The sequence below is a fragment of the Plasmodium relictum genome (assembly GCF_900005765.1).
Source record: "Plasmodium relictum strain SGS1 genome assembly, chromosome: 14".
Classification (NCBI taxonomy): Eukaryota; Apicomplexa; class Aconoidasida; order Haemosporida; family Plasmodiidae; genus Plasmodium; species Plasmodium relictum.
The window spans coordinates 1,178,624-1,200,460 of NC_041692.1; the positions used below are offsets into that span (position 1 = coordinate 1,178,624).

At 18.5% G+C, this 21,837-nt stretch overlaps 8 protein-coding genes across 8 annotated transcripts; 5 read left to right on the forward strand and 3 right to left on the reverse strand.

The window, feature by feature from the left end:
• Window positions 1-823: 823 nt before the first annotated feature.
• PRELSG_1433300 (snoRNA-associated small subunit rRNA processing protein, putative) lies at window positions 824-3,823 on the forward strand (the record flags this gene model as incomplete). Its single annotated transcript, XM_028679403.1, has 1 exon — window positions 824-3,823. One exon carries the CDS (start codon window positions 824-826, stop codon window positions 3,821-3,823), a length of 3,000 nt encoding a protein of 999 aa, XP_028535120.1.
• Window positions 3,824-4,766: 943 nt separating this feature from the next.
• On the forward strand, window positions 4,767-7,553 carry PRELSG_1433400 (GTP-binding protein, putative; the record flags this gene model as incomplete). Its single annotated transcript, XM_028679404.1, has 1 exon — window positions 4,767-7,553. One exon carries the CDS (start codon window positions 4,767-4,769, stop codon window positions 7,551-7,553), a length of 2,787 nt encoding a protein of 928 aa, XP_028535121.1.
• Window positions 7,554-7,935: 382 nt separating this feature from the next.
• PRELSG_1433500 (conserved Plasmodium protein, unknown function) lies at window positions 7,936-10,437 on the reverse strand (the record flags this gene model as incomplete). Its single annotated transcript, XM_028679405.1, has 1 exon — window positions 7,936-10,437. The coding sequence occupies one exon, from the start codon at window positions 10,435-10,437 to the stop codon at window positions 7,936-7,938; it is 2,502 nt and encodes an 833-aa protein (XP_028535122.1).
• Window positions 10,438-13,263: 2,826 nt separating this feature from the next.
• On the forward strand, window positions 13,264-13,902 carry PRELSG_1433600 (conserved Plasmodium protein, unknown function; the record flags this gene model as incomplete). The annotated part of the gene is made up of 1 exon (XM_028679406.1): window positions 13,264-13,902. The coding sequence occupies one exon, from the start codon at window positions 13,264-13,266 to the stop codon at window positions 13,900-13,902; it is 639 nt and encodes a 212-aa protein (XP_028535123.1).
• Window positions 13,903-15,142: 1,240 nt separating this feature from the next.
• PRELSG_1433700 (anaphase promoting complex subunit 10, putative) lies at window positions 15,143-16,099 on the forward strand (the record flags this gene model as incomplete). The annotated part of the gene is made up of 1 exon (XM_028679407.1): window positions 15,143-16,099. The coding sequence occupies one exon, from the start codon at window positions 15,143-15,145 to the stop codon at window positions 16,097-16,099; it is 957 nt and encodes a 318-aa protein (XP_028535124.1).
• A 349-nt stretch (window positions 16,100-16,448) lies between these two features.
• Window positions 16,449-17,669, reverse strand: PRELSG_1433800 (conserved Plasmodium protein, unknown function; the record flags this gene model as incomplete). The annotated part of the gene is made up of 1 exon (XM_028679408.1): window positions 16,449-17,669. The coding sequence occupies one exon, from the start codon at window positions 17,667-17,669 to the stop codon at window positions 16,449-16,451; it is 1,221 nt and encodes a 406-aa protein (XP_028535125.1).
• A 690-nt stretch (window positions 17,670-18,359) lies between these two features.
• PRELSG_1433900 (zinc finger protein, putative) lies at window positions 18,360-18,605 on the reverse strand (the record flags this gene model as incomplete). Its single annotated transcript, XM_028679409.1, has 1 exon — window positions 18,360-18,605. One exon carries the CDS (start codon window positions 18,603-18,605, stop codon window positions 18,360-18,362), a length of 246 nt encoding a protein of 81 aa, XP_028535126.1.
• Window positions 18,606-19,752: 1,147 nt separating this feature from the next.
• Window positions 19,753-21,441, forward strand: PRELSG_1434000 (conserved protein, unknown function; the record flags this gene model as incomplete). Its single annotated transcript, XM_028679410.1, has 3 exons — window positions 19,753-19,802; window positions 20,180-20,271; window positions 20,366-21,441. The coding sequence occupies 3 exons, from the start codon at window positions 19,753-19,755 to the stop codon at window positions 21,439-21,441; spliced, it is 1,218 nt and encodes a 405-aa protein (XP_028535127.1).
• Between the last annotated feature and the right edge of the window lie 396 nt (window positions 21,442-21,837).

Consider the following 21,837-nt stretch of genomic DNA (forward strand, 5'->3'; position numbering starts at 1 on the left):
ATGATTATATATTTTTTTAGATATTATTAAAACTTCAGTTTATATAGTTCTATTTTTATTTTTTATTCTGCTACTATTTTGATATCTAGCAGTTATTTTTTTTAATTTATATAAGGTAAAAATGAAATCATTTTTTTATAATTTACTTAAATCCTATTAGAACAAAATGAGATAATTTTTTTTTTTTTAAATTTATGTACTCAATGCAAAAAAAAAAAAAATGTTCTATATTTACAATGTTTATATTTTTAGTATTCAACCGTTTTTATAAGAAGATTCTGTAAAAGTCTTTATTATATAAAGAAAAATAAGTTGTCTTCCTTTAAAATCAAAAAATAATAAAAAATTAAAAAATTAAATTCGCATGAAATTTATTAGAATTAACAATTTTATAAGATTATCATATTCATTAACATAATTCAAAAAATTTTGGCCAAATATTATCTTTTGCAATGGAAGATGACTAACAAACGTTTCAATAAAAATAAGTTTTCATATTAAAAAAAAAAAAAAAATTATACAATTAAGAAAAATTCTCTTTTTTTTTTTTTTTTTATTTTTTTTTCTGCAAATGCATCTATATTATAAAAGAATATATTATTTCAAAAAAAATTTTAAATAATAATAATAGTATAATGTAATAATTAAAAAAATTAATTAAAAAAAAAAAAAATTAGCATAATAATGAAGGAAAAAATTAAAAACATTAATTTTTTTTTTTATTTTATTTGAAAGCTGTATTAATTTATAATATTAAAATATAATAATTGAAAATATAAAATATGTTTTTATAGATAAAATATTTTTATTATAATATAAAATAATGATGAATGATTTATTTAATAATGATAATAACGATAAAGTAAGCAGACGTTTAAAAAATGAATCAAATTACAACAAAACCAGACTTATAATTAAGAATATACCAAAGTATATGAATGAATTGGATTTAAAAAAACATTTTTTTAAGATGAAAGGAAAATATGATTTTAAAATAACTGATATAAAAATAATGAAAAGGAAAAAAATTGTAAATAATAAAGAACAATATGAATCAAGAAAAATTTGTTTTATAGGATTTATTAATAATATAGATTGTGAAAACTTTAAAAAATCATTTGATAATACATACATTAATACAAGTAAAATAACAATAGAGGAGGCATTTTCTCCAATTATATCAAAGCACGTAGAAAAAAACAAAACAAATGCATTAGAAAAAAAAGAAATTAATAGAAATAAGCCAAAAAAATCAGTAGAAATAATTAAAAACGAAAAATTTATAAATAAAATGATTCCAATTAAAAAAACAAAAGCTGGTATGAACAGCACAAGGAGTCATGTCATATATTTAGATGATGAAACTAATGTAAATAAAAATGAAGAATCCAATAATCCTAAAAAAAAAAAAAAAAAAAAAAAGAAAAAAAAAAATGTTACAGAGAAAATTGAAAATATAGAAAAAGACAACAAAAATAATATTGAAAGTAATACAGAAAACAACAAGGAAAATGTTGAAGAGAATGCCTTAGATTGGTTGAAAAAAATTTCAAAAAATAATGGAAATGATAATAATTTAGAAAAAAAACAAAATTTATTTGAGGAAGAAATAATTAAGGGAGATAATAATCAATCAAATAACTTAAGTGAAAATAAAAATGCTGATGTTACTTTAAATTTTGAAAACAGTGACTATGAAAATATGAATACAGGAAAATTAATCATATTTAATTTGCCACCTGTTAATGAACATGATATAAAAGAGTTGTGTGAAAAGTATGGCCCTGTTGTAGATGTGAAAGTTTTTAAGAATACTAAAAAAGGAAGTCTAGAAATAAATGTAAATGAAACAAATAAGTCAAATAAAGATTTTTTTTTAAAATTATTAAAAAATAATGATGATAGTTTGAAAGAAAAAGAAAAAAAGAAAAAAAAAAGTAATAACAGTAATAATAATTATAATGATTTAAAAAAAAAAAATGATTTAGATGAATATGAAAATGATGATAAAGATATAAATACATTAGATAAAAAAAATATAATAATAGACAATGATCTTACTAATATAAAAGTATATGCTTTTGTTAATTTTATGTTTCCAAGTGCTTGTGAGAAAGCCAAAGAAAATCTAAATAATACAATATATAGAGGGAAAATTTTATATGTTAAATATGCAAAAGAAAAATTAGGAGATTTTGAGATTTATGAAAAAAATAAAAATAATATATTTATTAAATTATCCAATGACTCTAAGAGTTCATATAAAAAAATATTAGAAATACAAAAAAAGAGAAATTGCCAAAATGAAAATATCTGGAATACTTTATTTACTGATATAAATTCTAATATTCATAATTTTTGTAAAGAAAATAAATGTAGCCGTGAATCGATATTAAACATAAAAGATAAGAACATAGCAGTTAATGTTTCTTTAACAGAAACATACATAATTAATAAAATGAAAGAGTGGATAAAAAAAGAAGGTATTTATTTAGAGGCTTTTGAACAAATTTACAAAAAAAATGAAGAAAAGGAAGAAACAAAAATTAATCAATTAAAAGAGAAAAAAGAAAATAATGAACTAACCGAAAAAGAGGAATGTCAAGATGATAACTTAAACATTACAGAAAAAGTTATAAAATATAAAAGAAGTAATGACACTATAATAATTAAAAATCTATCTATGAATACAAATCAAAATGATATAATTAACTTATTTAAGAAATTTGGAACATTAATAAAAGTTAGTTTTTCTCCATATAATAATATAGCTATAATTCAATTTGAAAATTCAGAAAATGCAAAAAAAGCTTTTATATCAAATTCTTATATAAGATACAAAAAATTACCTTTGTATTTAGAATGGGCTCCTATTAATTTGTATGAACAAAAAATAAAGGAAGATGATACAAACAAAAATAATACTAATGACAATGATATTCTGTTAGAAAATGATACAAAAAAAAAAGATGGTGATATTTTGAATAACTCAAATGAAGCTAATAAAAGTGAAGACGAACTATTAGGGAGTGAATCAAGTGATGAAGAAGTTACTCATGCTAGTATATATATAAAAAATATAAATTTTAATACAAAAGAAGAAGATTTAAAAAAATTATTCGAAAATTTAGAAGGTTTTTTAACTTGTAATATTGTCAAGAGTAAAAAAGTTATATCACAAAAAGAATATGAAAAAAATAACACAATAGAACATAAATACATTTCATTAGGATATGGATTTGCAGAATTTAAAAGCAAAGAATGTGCCATTGAAGCTATTAAAAAATTAACGGGAACTTCATTAGATGATCATATATTGGAATTAAGTTTATCTCATAATAGAATAAAGAAAAAAATAAAAAAAAATAATGAAGAAAAAAAAGTAATTAAAGAACAAAAAAAAATAAGTAAAAAATTAATTGTTAAAAATTTAGCTTTTCAAGTGACCAAAGAGGAATTAAGAAAACTATTTTCTACTTTTGGTAATGTAAAAAGTGTCCGAATTCCAAAAAATGCTTATAATAGAAGTAGAGGATATGCATTCATTGAATTTATGTCAAAAAATGAATGCTTAAATGCAATAGAATCTTTACAACATACACATTTGTATGGGAGACATCTCATTATTGATTTTGCAAATGATTTTATATTTGAACAGAATATTGATGAATTTGATAGATTAAAAGAAAATGATAATAAAGATAATAAAAATTCTATAACATCAGAACAAGCTAAAAGAAAAGCTATTTATGAATCAAAAAAAAGTAATGAAATAAGTGAATCAAAAAAGAGAAAAGTGTTGGGTAATTTAGAAAATATTTAATCTCTATATAAACTTTTTTTAAAAAGAAATATATCAAAATCAGGAAATAAACATAAATATAATAGATGGATAAATCTAAATTAAAATGATATTATATAATAATCTAATTATGGAAGAAAAATAATTATAAATAGAAAAAATATTTATAATCTAAACAAAAATATATTCAAATGTTAGATAAACATTTTTTAGGAACATATATTTTAATATGTGACATTTTTTTATATTTATATGCATACATTAATTTTACATTAACATTTTTTTTTTTTTAATTTTTAAAGATAATTTTGATTCTTTTTAAAATTTTCATAAGATTTCTTTTCCTTTTACTTATTATATTTTGTTGTTATTTTTATTGTTTGTTTATTTAAGTACTTCATATAAAAAAAAAAAAAAACATTTGTGAAAAAATAATTTAAAATGTTTTGTTTCTACAAAAATATCAAAAACTAATTATTTTTTTAAATATTAATAAAAAAAAAAATAAATAAAATAATTGCCTTCTTAATAATATCACCTTAATATTTTCTTTTTTTATTTCGAATGGGAATATTATTTTATTCCTTATTTTTTTATTATCAAATATATAGAATTTAAAAATATTAATATTTTTTAAATTATAAATGATATTCAATAAATATATTTTTTTTTTTTGACTATGATACATAAATATATTTAAATATTTTATTAATAAATATTTATTTATCTTTCTTGCATTTCCTTTTTTTCTTAATCCAAAATACTATTTAAAAATGTAAACGTATTTATTAATGTTTTATCATTTATGAATTTTTTAGCATTATGTCATTTCTTTTTTTTTTTTGATAATGAAACTTATTTTAAAAATTACAACTTTCAAACATGTATTTCATATATGTAAATAGGATTTATAATTTTTTTTTTCTGTAAATCTAAAGATATATCATAATAAATAATTTTTATTATGAAATTTAAATTGAAATATATTATAACATTTTTTATTTCTTTTCTATCATGTTACAATAGTTATATTATAAAAAGTTTTAATCAGCCAGTCGAAAAAAATCATTTTTACTATAATAAAAAAAAAAAATTTTCATCTCCTAATTATTTTTCCTACATTCCTTTTATAAATGAATATCTCCTCAAGAAAAAAGTTTATAACTTCAAAATATTTTTAAATAATAAAAAGACAGAAGAAAAAGATAACTTTGAAGATTTAAATAGTATACAGAATGCTATACTAAATGAAGAAGCTCAGTTAAATAAAACTCTTGAAAAAAAATATATTAAAAAAAAAAAGGAAAGCTATATAAGTAATGAAAATGAAACAAAAGATGTAAATAAAAAGAATAATTATTTAACGAATAAAAATAAGAATGTGAAAAAAGCGAAAAAAACTATTTGTAACTTTGATTGTGATTTTGTAAATGAATATAGTGATAATCTAAATAAAAAAAACAAAGAAAAAAACAGTAATTTAAAAGGACATATCAATGATGATGATCTTTATAAATATGCAAATCAAAATAATAAAAATAATTATAATTGTGAATATACTTATCCAAATAATAATAATAATTCATTTGAATATAATGAATGTGTAAAAGGTACTAATGAAATTGGAGAAGAAAACAATGAAATGAAAAAAAAAAATAATGAAATTCTAGAAGAGAATAATGAAATGTTAGAAAAAAATGATGGACTGTTAGAAGAAAACAATGAAATGTTAGAAAAAAATGATGAAATTTTAGAAGAGAATAATGGAATTTTAGAAAAAAATGATGAAATTGGAGTAGAAAACAATGAAATGAAAAAAAAAAATAATGAAATTCTAGAAGAAAATAATTCTAGATTCAGTGATAATAATGGTTACCGCGAAAATACAAATGAAAAAAAAAAGAAAAAAAAAAATATGGAGATAAAAATAGTAAGAAATTTACCTTTAATATCAATTATAGGTAGACCTAATGTTGGAAAATCTACCATATTTAATAGATTGACTAGGAAATTTCAAAAAGGAAACATTGTTTTAGATACAAGTAGTACGAGAGATAAAGTTTATGGAGAGGTGGAGTGGGATGGATATAAATTTGAGATTGTTGACACTGGTGGTCTTGTTTTTGAAGATGATAAATTCTCAAAAGAAATTCGAGATCAAATTTTATTAGCACTTAATGAATCGTCTGTTGTTTTACTAGTTGTTGATGGATTAAAAGGAATAGATCCTTTAGATACTGAAATTTGTAAATTTTTGAGGAAGTATATTAGGGAAGAATATAAAAAAGCTTTCTCTAAAGGAGAAAATGAAGAAAATAACGTTTCACATAATGAAAAAGAATTAGAAGATAATGAGAAGAGTGATATAAAAAAAAAAAAGGAAAATAATCCATCTGAAATTCTGTGTGAAAAATATTTACCAAACAAAAGCGAAAAATTAATTAATAATGCACAAAAAAATATAAGTTATAATAGTAACACAAAAAATTGCTATAAATCAAATAAAAATGGTAGCGAAATTAAAGAAAAAGGTGAAGGTGGAGATAAAAATCAAAATGAAAACAAAAACAAGAGTACAACTAGTGATAAAAATAATGTTAATGATAATTTCAAAAACAATTCCTTCTTAAAAGTTATTGTTTGTGTTAATAAATGTGAATCATACAAAGATGGATATTATAAGGCACAAACTTTTTGGGAATTAGGGTTTGGAAACCCCTTTGCATGTAGTGGAATTCATGGTAATGGATTATCTGAAATATTAGATGAATGCATAAAATATATTAAAAAAGTAAAAGTAAATGAAATAGATGAAGAAGAAATTGAAAAAAATACTATAAACATTAGTTTTATTGGAAAACCAAACACAGGAAAATCAAGTATATTGAACAAAATTCTAAACTGCAACCGTTTTATTGTTTCACCTTTAGCAGGAACTACTGTTGATTCAATTGATGTTTTAATAAAAATTAAAGATAGTGACAGGTTATATAGACTCATTGATACAGCTGGAATTCAAAAGAGAAAAAAAAATGTGCCATTTAATGAAAAAACAAAATATGAATATTTATTATATAACAGAACCGAAAAAGCTATAAGAAGAAGCGACGTTTGTATTCTCGTTATTGACTCATTTAATGGCATTAGTTCACATGATATAAATATAGCAAGAAAAATTTTACAAGAAAATAAAAGTTGCATAATTTGCTGTAATAAATGGGACCTCATACATAACAAAAATGATATTTTTAATGATACAAAAAATTACGTTCTTAATCTTTTGAAGCCAATTGATTTTGCTGATATTTTGTTTATTTCAGCTAAAACATCTCAAAGATTACTTAATATATTTGAACATGCAGAAGAAACTTATAAGAATTATACAAAGAAAGTTAATACTAATAGTTTGAATCAAATAATAAAAGAAGCACTTTTACTTAGGCCACCAGTACCTGTAAAAAATAAATCATTAAAAATTTATTATGCTTTTCAAGCACATATTAAACCACCTGGATTTGTATTTTTTTGTAATTCAGAAAAATCTGTTTATTTAAATTATACAAAATATTTAGAAAGTAGAATCCGAGAAACTTTCAGCTTCAAAGGTACTCCAATTAAGATTTATTACAAACAGAGAAGATTAAGAAATATTGTAAAGAAAGTAAAGAACCCAGACAAATACAATTTAGATATTGAAGCTATTCAAAAGAATTTTCAAAAAATGCAAGAAAGTAAAGGTGTTTACAGTTAAACACTAAATATATATCTTAAAAGAAAGAAAAAAAAAAAAAAAAAGATATACATAAAAACAAATATATAAAAATTTAACAAATAAAATAATGTTTTATAATAAAATGTTTTTAAAAAATAGAACATAAACAATTTATATAGATATTTTAATAAAAAAAACATTAAATCAAAAAGGAAATTTAAAACAAATATTTTTAATAATGAAAAAAAAAATGTATGCAAATTTATGGAGAAAACTTTTCAAATACAGAAATAAAAGACAAAGAAAAAAAAAAATAAAATAAAATGTAAAAATTTTTATATTTAAAGAAAGAATGTGGAAATTATTTAAAAAAAAATAAAAAAAAGAAGATTGAAGTTTTAAACATATATATATGTATATTTTAATTAAAATTAAATGTTATTCTCGTTATGGAATCTTGAACGTTATCTAAATTAAAATTATTTTCCTCTTCATTTTCTTCGTTTCTATTAAATGATAAGAAATTATTATTTTCATAAGTTAATCTTAAATTTCTTATTAGATTACTTATATAATCCGATGAATTTTGTATATTATTATCTAAATTATCGTTTAAAGTACTTTCCTGTTTATTCATATGTGTATTATTATTATTTTCGGAGGATATATGTTTATGGTTTTTGTTAGTATCTTCTTTATTTTCTCCCGTTTCTTCTTTTTCTTCATTTTCTTCCATTTCTTCTTTTTCTTCATTTTCTTTATTTATTACATTTTGTGTATTATTATCATTTTGATATGAAATTAAATTAAAGTTACTAAAATTATATTCATCATTATTGCTTATATAGTTTCTTTCATTAATATCCACAAAAGATGTATCTCTCATTTCATTTACACTAATATTTTCATTAATTATATGATCTGAATAAGATTTTTCAAATGACAGCAACTTAATATAAAATTTTACTTTTGAATCTTCATTTTCTTGGCGCTGTGGGTCATTATGTAGGTAGTCAATTATTTTTTCATAATTTATTATGCTATTCATAAATTTAGAAAAAGAAAAATCATTTCTATCATATACAGTACTTTTTAATTTTTTTGACTTAAAAATTCCATCAATATTTTCATCATCTGAATCATCTTCAGTACATGATGATTCAGAAGAATTACATTTATCATTTTTGATAGACTTCTCTTTACTTTCAATGATAGATGTACGATCCTTTTGGAAATTATTATTGTAATAAATATTATATATAGCATTGTCAATGTTATAATTATCTGATATGTCAATATTTTTTAATTTATGTAAATCATTACTAATACTATCTGCATATTTTAAATTATTACTTACGTGTATATCTTTTTCAAAATGATTGCATTTTATGTTGCTATTATAATTCACATTTGTATCCTTATAATAATGTGGAATATTATTACAATCAAAATTTGTTTTAAATTCCTGAGAACTTTTAAATTTATAATTCGTTTCAATGCTTTGATTTTTCTCTAAAAAATTTTTTATTTCATTAGTTTTTGGCAACTCATTTTTTTCTTGGTTTATTTGACTTATTTTAACATTTTTATTATTGCATTTGTTTTCATCTATATTTTCGTTATATTCATTACTTGAAGAATGGTAGTTATTAAAAAAAAAATTTTCATTAGAATCATAACATTTTTTTATAGCATCTATTACTTTTTTGGTATTTTTTACTTCACTATCACTATTATAAATGGATGTTTTCTCATGTATATCTTTTCTAACATTTTCTGTTGTTATACCTTTAAAATTTTCTAAATTCATTTTAATATGATTTATCATTTTTGCATCAATGTAATTTTTTCCTTTTAATACAATAACAATTTTTTTTAGTTTAAAATTTTCTCCTTTTAAAAAATCTATAATATTTTTAAAATATATATTTGGAAAAATTGTGATATAATAATTTTTTGGGTACAATAGTTCAATTTGATTTAAAGTATCAGAAAAATTGTATAAGATATTTTTTATATTATGAAAAACTAATCTTTCGGTATGTTCTGACTCCCAATCATTAAAAGAATAAAGACTTTCATAATTATAAATTCTAAGAAGTTCAATAGGTGGCTTTGCCCAAAATGGTAAATCAGCCAAATATGAAAAAAATGCATAGAATAAAATATCATGAACTAATAATCTATAAGACAATTCAAGACCTTTTAATTTGGGATTTAAAAATGGATCTTCGCATACATATTGCAATATACCTGAATCATATAAAGGCAAACAAAATTTTGGTAGCAAGCGTAATAAAAATATATAATTGCTTATAGGTTCAAAAATTGTTTGAATAGAAAGTAATTTTGATGAGTTGTAAAAAATATCTATAGTAGGAATAGAATTTACATTTTGATCTTTCATAATATTTTCTCTTGCATTATATACAGGATTAAATGTTCCAATAACACTATCATTTTTCCAAAAAGAAGGAATATCCTCAGACAATTTTATATTTTTTTCATCATAATTTTTCTTTTTTAGATGAAAATCATGATCTGTTTGGCTATTGTTCTTTACATAGTTTTTATTATTTATCATTAATTTTCTATAAATAACATCTTTTCTATTTCTCAATTCTGTTTGAAAAAATTCGTCCTTTGGATATAATTCCTTCTTTAGAAGTCTTAAATTAATATACTCATTAACACTTTTATTTATTTGCAAACTCTCTTTTAAGTTTTGGTATTTAAAATTTTTATTCAAAAAATAGAAATCCAATAGAGGAAAACATAATTCTCTATCTTCGTCTTTTAAATTTTTTAATATATTATTTATTTTTTCTTCATTATTTTCATTATTGATATTCATGTAATCAAAATTAATTGTCTTCTTTTCATTTTTTTTCTCATCTCTTTTTGTAGATTCAAAATTAATCATTTTTCTTCCCCCATTCGTAGTATTTTATAAAATAAAAACTATATTTTTAAGTTATCCACAAATATTCTTATATAGTATAAAGTCCATAAAAAAAAATGAACAGCACGCAAAGGAAAAAGAAAAAGGGTGAAAATGAAAGTCCTTATATATAATTAAATGAATTTATAGTAACTTTAATTTGTTTTACACTTTTCCCATGAAATATCTGTGTATTTAACTTCAAAAATTGAAAAAATATGATGTAGAATAATTTTATAAGTTGTACATTTTTTTTTTCCTTTTTTTACTTTTTGTATAATTTTTTGCGATATATGCTTTTTTTTTTTTTTTTTTTTTCTAAAATAAAAATAGTATTTGTAATATTTTTTTAAGTTAATTTATTATCTTATTAATGTAAATACATATTTTTATATTTTTAAATTAATTTATTTTATTTTACTTTGAATAAATAAAAATTTTTCTCAATAAAAAAAAGTTTACATGAATAATTACTTAATATTCAGAAAAAAAAAAAAAAAAGCATCTATAAAATAGCACACAAAAATGAAGATGCTTCATACAATTTTTAAAATTTAGATAATTCTATATTTGTATACTTTAGAATTGTTGTCTTTAAAAATTAAAAACTGTACTAAATGTAAATTATGCAAATGTTTTTATATGTTTCACATTTAAACTAAAAGTAATATAAGAAAAATATGAATTGCTTTAGTTAGTATAACGTATTATTGCACTAAAAAAAGGAAAATAAAAAATACTAATGAATAATAATTCATTGACTACTATTAAAAGACATAAATTTTTTAAATAGAAATGTTAATTGCATTATTTATGAGAATATTATTTTATATATTGGTTGTTTTTTTAGTAGTAAACATATATTTAAAAAAAAAAATAAATATGTTTTATGTGAAGCTACTTTTCTCTATTTTTTACTATATTTTAAATAACATTATTAAATATATCAATAACTTGACTTAATGATTGAAATTTGCTATTTATGTTTTTCAATGAATGAAAAAAAATTCAACCATATTAAATTACCTTATTTTTTCTATAATATTTAAATTTTTAATTTGTTGAATTAGTACAGCGAGAAAAATAAAAATTGTATTTTTTTTTTTTTCGTAACCTTATATAAATTTTTTTTTTCCCTTTTGATATAATGAAAAAGAAATAGTAACAATAAATAATTATAATAAAAATGAAAAAAACCGTTAAATATTAAGAATAAATCTAATAATAATTTATTGTACAATGAATAATATGTGATGAAAACCATAACGTTGAAATAAACAAAGTTAATATTGTAAAACATAATAAATATGTAAGCATGTATGTTTTAGAAGAATTTAAATCTTTGAACTCTCTTCTTTCTACAGTAACGGATCATCTATTAATATTCCAATATAGATAAAAATAAAACAATTTTTTCATATAAAATAAATCATAATTATTTAAAAAAAATATGTCTTTTACTAAATAGTGGATCTAATTTAGCTAGATTACCCACCGTTTTAATTTTTTAACTTTTAAATAAGAAAAAAACTTTTTTATTAATGTATTTAAAACATTTTTTTTTATATATTTTCAGATTAACTGTTAAAAATTAATATTTTATAAAGGTTAAACCTTCCATAATAATATTGCATGATAGTATAAAATAAAAATACATAAATTTTATATGTTTAAAACAATTTTAAATTTAATGTAACACTTTATATTCAAGTGTAATAAGATTTACTTATAGAGCTAAAAAATACAGTAACTTCTGTCGTTAAACTTTTAATTATTACTTTTCTTTTCTTCATTTTACTTATTGATTTTTAAGTTCTATTAACTATAAAAAGATTAATAATTAGTATACTTTTCTTAATTCAAAGTTTTTTCATTATTTTTTCCTTTATTTATAACCAATATTAAAAATTCATAAAAAAAAAAGATTATTCTATATTCCCTCAAAGCATGCCTTTTTTAATTTAAAAAAAAAAAAAACTTGCATGCTTTTGCATGTTATTTTTATACATAATTTTTTTTTTTATAAATATGAAAAAATTCTAAGAAAATATTATTAAAAATTAAATATTAAAGAAACTTTTAAAGAATTTAATTTTAAAATATTATTTTTACTAATAAATTTTTTAATATGTAAAAAAAAAAAAAATAGTTATTTAAATTTTTATTAATAAAAAAAATTTTATAAACAGTATTTTATTATTTGCCTTTGTAGCACTTAAATCCAAGGTAATTTTTAATAATTTTTTTTTTATAATTTAACAATATTGAATTGTAATAATATAAATTCATATTTTATTTTTTTCATAAATTCATATATGCATACATTGAAAATTTAAAAATTTTCATTTCTTATGAAAAAAATATTTTCTAATTTTTCATATTAAATTTTAATGCACAAATAGCTTTTTTTATTTAAAAGATATATATTTGGAAACAAACTATTTGTTTTTGCATAATTTTTATTTATATATATTCTATCTTTAAAAGAATTTATTTTTATACGTTGCATTCGATAAGTTTTATTTTTCATTAATTTTTTATTGAATGATAAAAAAAATTTTATTTTTATCAGCCATATATTTTCTATTAAAATAGGCTTTAATATTGTTTTAAATATTTTAATTTTCTTTTCTACATTAATATTTTTTTATATTTTTCTACAATTGTATTTATATGATTTTTTTTTTTTTTAATATTTTAATCTGTAGAAAGGTAATTTTTGATTAAAAAATATCTTATTTTTATTAATGAATATTAGCAATTTTTTGTAATTATACAAATAATATTATCAAAATAAGAATAAATATAATGACTATTACATTGGAAGACTTAAAGAGAGATAATTTACATAGTACTCAAAATAAAAGAAAATACAATTGTCGTATGAATTTTAAAAGATTTACCAAAAAAAGAAATAAAGATAAAGAAAATAAAGATAACAATATTAATATTAAAACAGCATTAATAAAAAACGAAGTGATTGGTGATGATATTGATGAATATTCTGATATTAATTTAATGAGAACATGTAATAAATTTAAAATACTTAAAAATAGTAGTAAAACAAAAATATATAAAACAAATGATAAAAAGCTAGACAATTATGATTATGAAAGAGATCAAACATTTTGTTCATTAACTGATCTAGAGGACGTAGTGAATGAAGATAAAAAAAGAAGTAAATTCTTTTTTTATAAAAATAAAAGTTTGAATGATTATAACAAATGCTACGAAAAAAAAAGTAAGAGGCTTAAATGGTTTAGACTAAGAAGAAAAAAAAAGGAGTCAGTAGAAGATAAAAATTTAAAATATTTAAATGAATCTGTTTGCTCAAATTATAAAGATTTAAATAGCAAAAATCAATTAGATAATTCTTCACAGTATACTAAAAAGTGTGTACTAAACACCATTAATGGAATAAAAGGTGTTTCAACTTGGATATTTTGAAAAAAAATGATATGAAATAAGAAAATTAACTTATTAAAAAACATTGAAAATTTAGAATATTTGGAAAAGAAAAAGATTTCTATTTACAATTTATTCTTTATATAATAATATGCACATTTAAAGTTTTTTGATATATTTTTTTTGAAATTTTAATAATTCTTTTTTGAATAGTTTTGAGATTTTCTTTTTTTATTTTAATATAATGTATGCAAAAAGTATTTAAGTTGAAAAACAAAAAGGTTTTTACTTTAAAAATTTTATAGCTTTCATATTTTTTTTTTAACGTACTTAAATTTTATTTTTAATAAAAACCTTATTTTATTAGTATATGTTTTACCAAAATTTTTTTTTTTATTTTATTTTTTATTATTTCATTTATTATTTTATTTAAAAATTCTCTTTAAAGACAGATTAGTTTCCTTTTTTTTATAGTACACACTAAAAAGCTATTTCTGATAGACAATTTATACAAAATAATACCATATATTATTTTCATTTTTTTTTTTTTATTAAAACATTAAGGTAAAATATGTAAAAATTTATATATATTTTTAGTTCATGAAAAAGATGTAATCACACTTTTTAGTATTAAGGAAGTATATAAAAAAAAAACTTTTAATATAGTACACAATTCATGTATAATTTTTTGTAACTTAAGGTTAAAATATTTGTTCAATTAATTAAAAATAGAGAAAAATTATATATATGTTGTTTAATCATAAAAAGAAAAATTGCATATGTTCTTTTTTGCAAAAGATAATGTAAAGAAAAAAGGAACATAATATTTCATTTTTATTTCATAATTTGATGTGAGTAAATTATTTATTTAATTTATTTAATATGTATTTATTCTTCTTTCTAATATTCTATATATAATTTTTTTTTTTATTATCTAAAAATATATATTAAGAAAATATATATTTTTTTTAATTATCAATTTCTTTTAAATATTACTATTAAATGACAAATAAACTTAAGTTTTTTTAATATTATATCACACATATGTTTTTTAAGATCTCAAAAAAAAAAATTTAGTAGCCTCAAGAAAAAAATTGATTAAACGAATTTAAAACATGTCTTTTTTAAATATATAAACTTTATAAATTTCTTTAAAATTATTAATTTTATGTAATTTTACATGAAAATAAATGTATCATATACGTTTAAATAATCCTACAGTATAAAATTCTCTTTTTGCCTTAAGTTTTAGAAATTTTATAAAGGAATTCTACATGAAAACATGACTCATATAAATAAAGAATACGAAAAAAATATAATAAAAAATAAATATGAATTAAAAGATTACTGTGAATTATGCTTTGAAAAGGAGTATGAAGATGAAGATAATGAAGAGGATGATGATAATGATAATGATAATGATAATGATGCTGCTGATGATGATGAAGATTGGTGCGAACAAGAAAAAGACAAAGATGATGATAATTACAATTATAATGATATAGAAGAAAATTGTAAGAATACTGAAGATGAAGTGGAATTTAGCGTCTATAATAGTGATTATAAAAATGAAATAAAAAGGGAATATAACAATACTTTTTTATTAAGCATAAGTGAACTAAATGCATATACAAATGAAATATCTTCTATTTGTATAAAAGATAAAAAAATAATAAAGGAAACAAATAAATTGCCAAAAATAAATTTAGATAAAAAATATATTGAAATAGGATGCTTAGGATTTTGGAAATTATCAAGCTGCAAAAGTAAATTTGATATAAAAAATTTAAAAGATAATAATGTTAATACATATTGGCAATCAGCTAGCTTAGCACCACATACAATAACAATACAATTTATAAAACTTACAAAAATTTCTAAAATTTATTTACTTTTTAATTATTTATTAGATGAATCATATACACCATATGAAATATCAATAAAAATAGGAAATGATGAAAACCACCTTGAATTTCTTTATAATACTTTCTGTGATATAAATAAATATTCGTTAAATAAGCCTTTTTGGTTTATAATAGATATAAAAAATATTCCTCTTTTATCATATCTTTACAATTATAATACAAAAATTTTCAAAAATCGTAATTATATATATTGCCGCTGCTTGCAAATTGTTATATTATCAAGTCAACATAACGGAAAAGACACACGAATAAGACAAATAAAAATTTTTGGTCCAAATTATTTTTTGTATAAATATGACAAAATGCTTATATAGAGCAAAAAATTTAAATAAATATGTGAAAAAAAAAAGAATAATTTAAACTCAATATATTTGTTTAGTAGCATTTTTGTATATAAAATTTACATTTTTATTCATGTAAAAAAAAATTCAGAAAAAAATTTGTATATGAATGTAAAATAATTATTTAAAACAAAGTGTAAAAATTTTTAATATAAAAATGAAAACAAAATTAAAAACTTTTTCTTTATATAGTTCATCATTTAAATTTATTTTTATATCTCATTTAAAAAAAAAATTTTTAACAGTTTATATTTTTTTTGTTTTTTTCTTCATATTCAATTGAATGAAAGAAAATAAAATTCTATATAATTTTCATTTTTTTTTATTTATTATAATATTCATTTTCCATTTGCTCTAAAATTTTTAATTTATCTGATAATGCTGCATTTAATAAATTTTCATTTTTTCTTTTTAAACGCTTTTGTAGTTCATCTTTTATATTTTCTTCAAAAACTAAAGAATTCATTTCCTTTTTATTAGTACTGATTTCGTTTTCAATTTTTTTTTTGAAATTATGTTTACAAATATTATTTTCCACAGAATTATTTTTGTATATATAACTTTCATTATTTCTAAGATATTCATGTTTACCATTATCAATCATATTTATATCGTATTTCTCACTGTTTATGCTTTTATCATATTCATCACTATAATTATTCTCATTAAAATAATCGCTATATGTAATTCTATCATTATCATCACTATTTATATTTTGATCATAATAATCGCTATTTATATTTTTATCATAATCACAATTATAAATGTTTTCATTAAAATAATCACTACAATCACTTTCACGATTTCTATTACTTGAGCTCTCATCAGGATAATCTGATATTTCCTTTTTTGAATTGCTATCAAAAGAAGATGTATATGAATATATTTCATACTCATCCGTGTTATTACCATAATTGTCTTCTAACACTACTACTTCTGATGCATCAATGTTCTTATTTTTAATATCATATAAATAATCCATATAATTTTCTAACTGTAATTTTTCGTTATCCAAAAAATATAAGTCATATTCGTAATCTTGTTCTTTTTTATATTCATTTTCCTTACTTTTTTCATTTTCTATACTTCCAATATTGTCTTTTATATTTTTATGTAAATCTATATCAATTATTTTAAATTTTTCTTTTTTATCTCCATATAAATCAATATACTGAATATTTTGATTAATTATTTTATATTTTTTTAAATTATTTATGGTACTCTTTAAATCTTTTTCATAATTTTTTAAGGAGTTAAATTTTCTCTTTTTCTCTAAAAAAAGAAAATCAGTGTTACAATTTAATTGTTCATATTTTAAAAATAAATTAATACAATCAATATTTTTTTTATCCGTATCTACTTCTTCTGGAAGTATAGTATCAATGTGTTTATAAAATATTCCATTGCATATTCTTTTATTTGATTTTTTTACAAAAATCGATGGAATAGTGGTTTCTTCTATTTTTCTTTTTAATCTAATTATAACTTTTTCATTTTCTCCACCAATTTTAGTTTCAGTATTGTCTTTAATATTCTTATACATTTTTTTATTCTACTAGAAAATGACAAATTACATTCACGTTTTCAATGATTTAAATTATTCTATTATAAATTATATATATGTAGAAGATAAATTTGAAAAAATATTGCTTTTTATTAAATTGTAAGTATACTTTTTAAATATTATTTTATTTCTTGAATATAAAATATTTTCAATCAACTGAAAAAATTATTAATTTTATTTTCATTACTAAAACTATTCTTTATTATTATATATTTTATTATTCATTGGTTAAAAATATTTTTATTTTATTAATTAAATATTATAGCAGAAATATTTTGAAACATACATAAAGATTTACTCCAAATAAATGATGATATATTTTCATATAACCAAAAGGAGATAATGAAATATAAAAATTTTAATCCTTAAAATGATATAAAGAAGAAAAAATACTTAACTAATTTTTTTTAAATAATTAACATAGCATTTTAAATATAATATATAAATATATATATATAATTTCCTTTTTTTTTGATTATTGATGGATACTAAAAAAAAGAAAAATTAATCTCTAAGATACAGTATGCAATATTAAAATTTCTCCTTTTTATTCTTTTTAATTATTCATTAAAACTTTAGTTTTTTGAAAAAATCAAAGATTTATTTATATATATATATTTTAAGTTATTTGAATTATATAATATCTAAATAGCTAAAATATATATTGATTTATGCATATTTTTTTAAATCATTTAAATTATATATTATTTTAATAGTTAATGAACAACTGGGGCACCTTGAAATGTTTTCTCCCTTTAAAAGCTCTTCTAAAGTAATTTCAAAAATATCTCCACAAGGGCAAGGATAAAAAAATGTTTTAATGGATTCATCAAATTCAAAATCCTCTAATTTTACTTCTTCGTAAATAACATTATATGCTTCATTAGTTTCATAATTGTTATTTTCTACTATCATTTTTCAAAATACAATTTTTAATATATCTTAATATAATTTTTTAAAATTTAAATCATATTAATATATAAATATATATTCATACAAATAAAATAAAATTTCTATGCATATAAATATATATATATATTTTTTTTTTTTTAAATGTTAAGAATTCTTTATTTTTTAAATAATTTTTTTATTAAATTTTTTTTTTTTTTCTTTCAAATCTTCACTTGTTTTTAATGGCATGCACACAAAATTGCTTTTAATATAGTTGAGCAGAAAATCAAAGTACTTAATTTATATTATTATAAAATAAAAAGTCAATATAACTTTTTTTATTGATATCCTTTTAATTTATTATATATAAAAAATATAATAAAATTATGAAAAAAAAGTTTTATTCATATATGAACAAAAGAACAAAGTTTATATTCTAAATGTAATAAAAGTACATAAAATATATATATATATATATATATAATGAAAGAATATAAAAAAAAAAAAAAATAGAATATAAAAAATTTACTGGAAAATTAAAAAAAAAATTTTGGTTATAAAATATTATAGAATAATAAAGAGGAAAAAAAAAAAAAAAATCAATTTTTGTTTATGAATAGACTTACATATTAATGCAACTCATTTGTTTAGTTACTCTTTTTCCAGTTATTCTATTATCTTCAGAAAAAAAAAATTATATTTTTTATTCGTTTTATTTCATATATAAAATTTTGATTATCAAACTTAAGTTATGTATAAACAAAAAGAAAGAAGAAATATATATTCTAAATTATGGTAGTAACACAGAAATTATTTACAAAAACAGAGAATAACAGAATTAATGTATATTACACTACAAAATTAGTCTTTTTTTTTTTTTTAAATGAGATATTTATAAAATATATTTAAGTAATTATTATAATACAAACAATTTTCATATATAATATATAATTATGCAATAGAACAAATTATCATAATAAAAAAAAATTTAAAATACTCTTGAAACTTTGAGATATATAAACTTTTTTCATATAAAGTTTTCATAACAAAAAAAAAAAAAAAAAACATTGGAAAAACTGTAGATTTTTGTTAATTCCCATTTAAAAAAAAATTGTACTTAAAAAAAAAAAAAAAATAATAAATTTACCAGTGTTTCTAAAAAGGAAATATCATGATATCATATAGTGTTAAATTAAAAATATATGACTTATCTAGAGGAATGTAATAAACAAGAAAAAAAAAATTATGAATAAAATATACATATTTTAATAATATAAATTTATTAAAAGGGAATTATTTAAATTTTTTTTTATCCCTATAATTTGTCTAAAAATAATAGTATTATCTTTATTATATTTTTTTAAATATGTTTTAACAAAGAAATAAACATATATATATATATATATATATATATATATATATATATGTTCATTTATATAAATTTATTAATATTGAATATCAAATTTTTTTTTAATACTTTAAAAGAAATAGTTGTATCATTTGTAATTGTTAAAAATACGATTTTTATTTTCACATGAGATCTTATATTTATTATTAAATTATTCATTTATTTTTTTTTTCACTGTTTTATATTTAAGGGTTAAAACATGGTCTCCCCTTTTAATAGGAAAACAAATTGAAGGAGTATGGCATACAGCGGTATTAGTATATGATATGGAATATTTTTATGGTAAAAAAAAAAAGAATATAGCTAATAATATATATATATAATATAATTATTATATATTTTGAAAAATAAAAAAAAAAAATTTTGTTTTTATAAGGTGGTGGCATATTATGTCTTGATCCAAAAGAATTTGAGGCTTTTTATGATATAAAACCAGTGAATATAATAGATATGGGAACAACTGAAATATATCAATCACATTTTCATGAGTACTTAAATGGAATTCAAAAAGATTTTACTGTTGATAAATATAATTTGGTTAGCTGGAATTGTAATAATTTTACTAATGAAGTTTGTAATTTCTTAGTTGGTAAAAATATTCCTCAATATATTTTGAATACTCCATACGATGTGATGTCAACTAGTAAAGGAAAATTAATATTAGATATGATGCAGTCATATCAAACTATGATTGCACCAGGTTTGGAGAATAACCCAATTGAAAATAATAAAAGTAATGAAAATAAAAGTGTAGATAATAAAAAGGAATTTCATAAGTTACCAAGTGTTACATTAGATAATTTCTTTGACGATAACAAAATAGAAAAATTAATAGAAGAATTTACAAAAAATGATAAATATAATTCAAATCAGAAAAATAAATTTTTAAATACCTTAAAGAATTTTTTAGATAATATAATTAAAAATTTAGATAATTTGGAATACCGTGTTCTATATAAAAAAAATTGTGATACATTTAACAATTTATCTACTATCAGCGAATATAATGAAGTATTATCATCTATTGGTTTTTTTCAAGGATATATTGAAATCGATGAAGTAAACAACTTAGAAAAATTTACCATTTTTATTGATTCTAAGAGTAAAATGCATTCTTTTGCAGAACATTTAGACTTATTTATAAATAAAAAAATTTTTTTAAAAAATCAAGATGAAACCACTTCCAAAATTTACATACTAAATTTTAAAGATTTAACTGATTATATTCCTTGTATCGAAAGAAAAAAAAGTAATTCTAATGACATTTTAATTTTTATGTCAGAAGCTTTTATAAACAATAATTTTGATATCACAAATGAAAAAAATGAAGTTACTTACTTCAATACTATAAAAGAAAATATAAATGCTGATCCATATATAGAAAAAAAATTCTTACTATCCACTTCTGAAATTTTAAAAAAAAATTTTACTTCCTTAAGTTCTTTAGAATGAATTCCACATGATTTAATGAAAAAAAATATTTTTAAATACTCAAAAAGTAAAAGAAATAAAACTTTAATTTTAATTTTTTTATATTTTTTTCACCACAAAGAAAAAAACCGTAAACACTTAAATGATTCCAAATATTTTTTGTAAACAAGAAAAAAAAAAATGCTTAAATGAGATATATTTCAATTTTGTAATATTAGAAGGGAAAACAAGTGTAAATTATTTAAGATTATAAATATTGTGTAAAATGATTTTGGTTGAAGAAAATAATTTTATTGAATTGGAAGCATTATTAGTCTTGTAAATATACTTTAATTTTCTTTTTATCTCTTTTTTATAAATATATATTATATTTTTATGTAAAAATATAAAAAGAACATTTTAGTAAAAAAAAAGAGA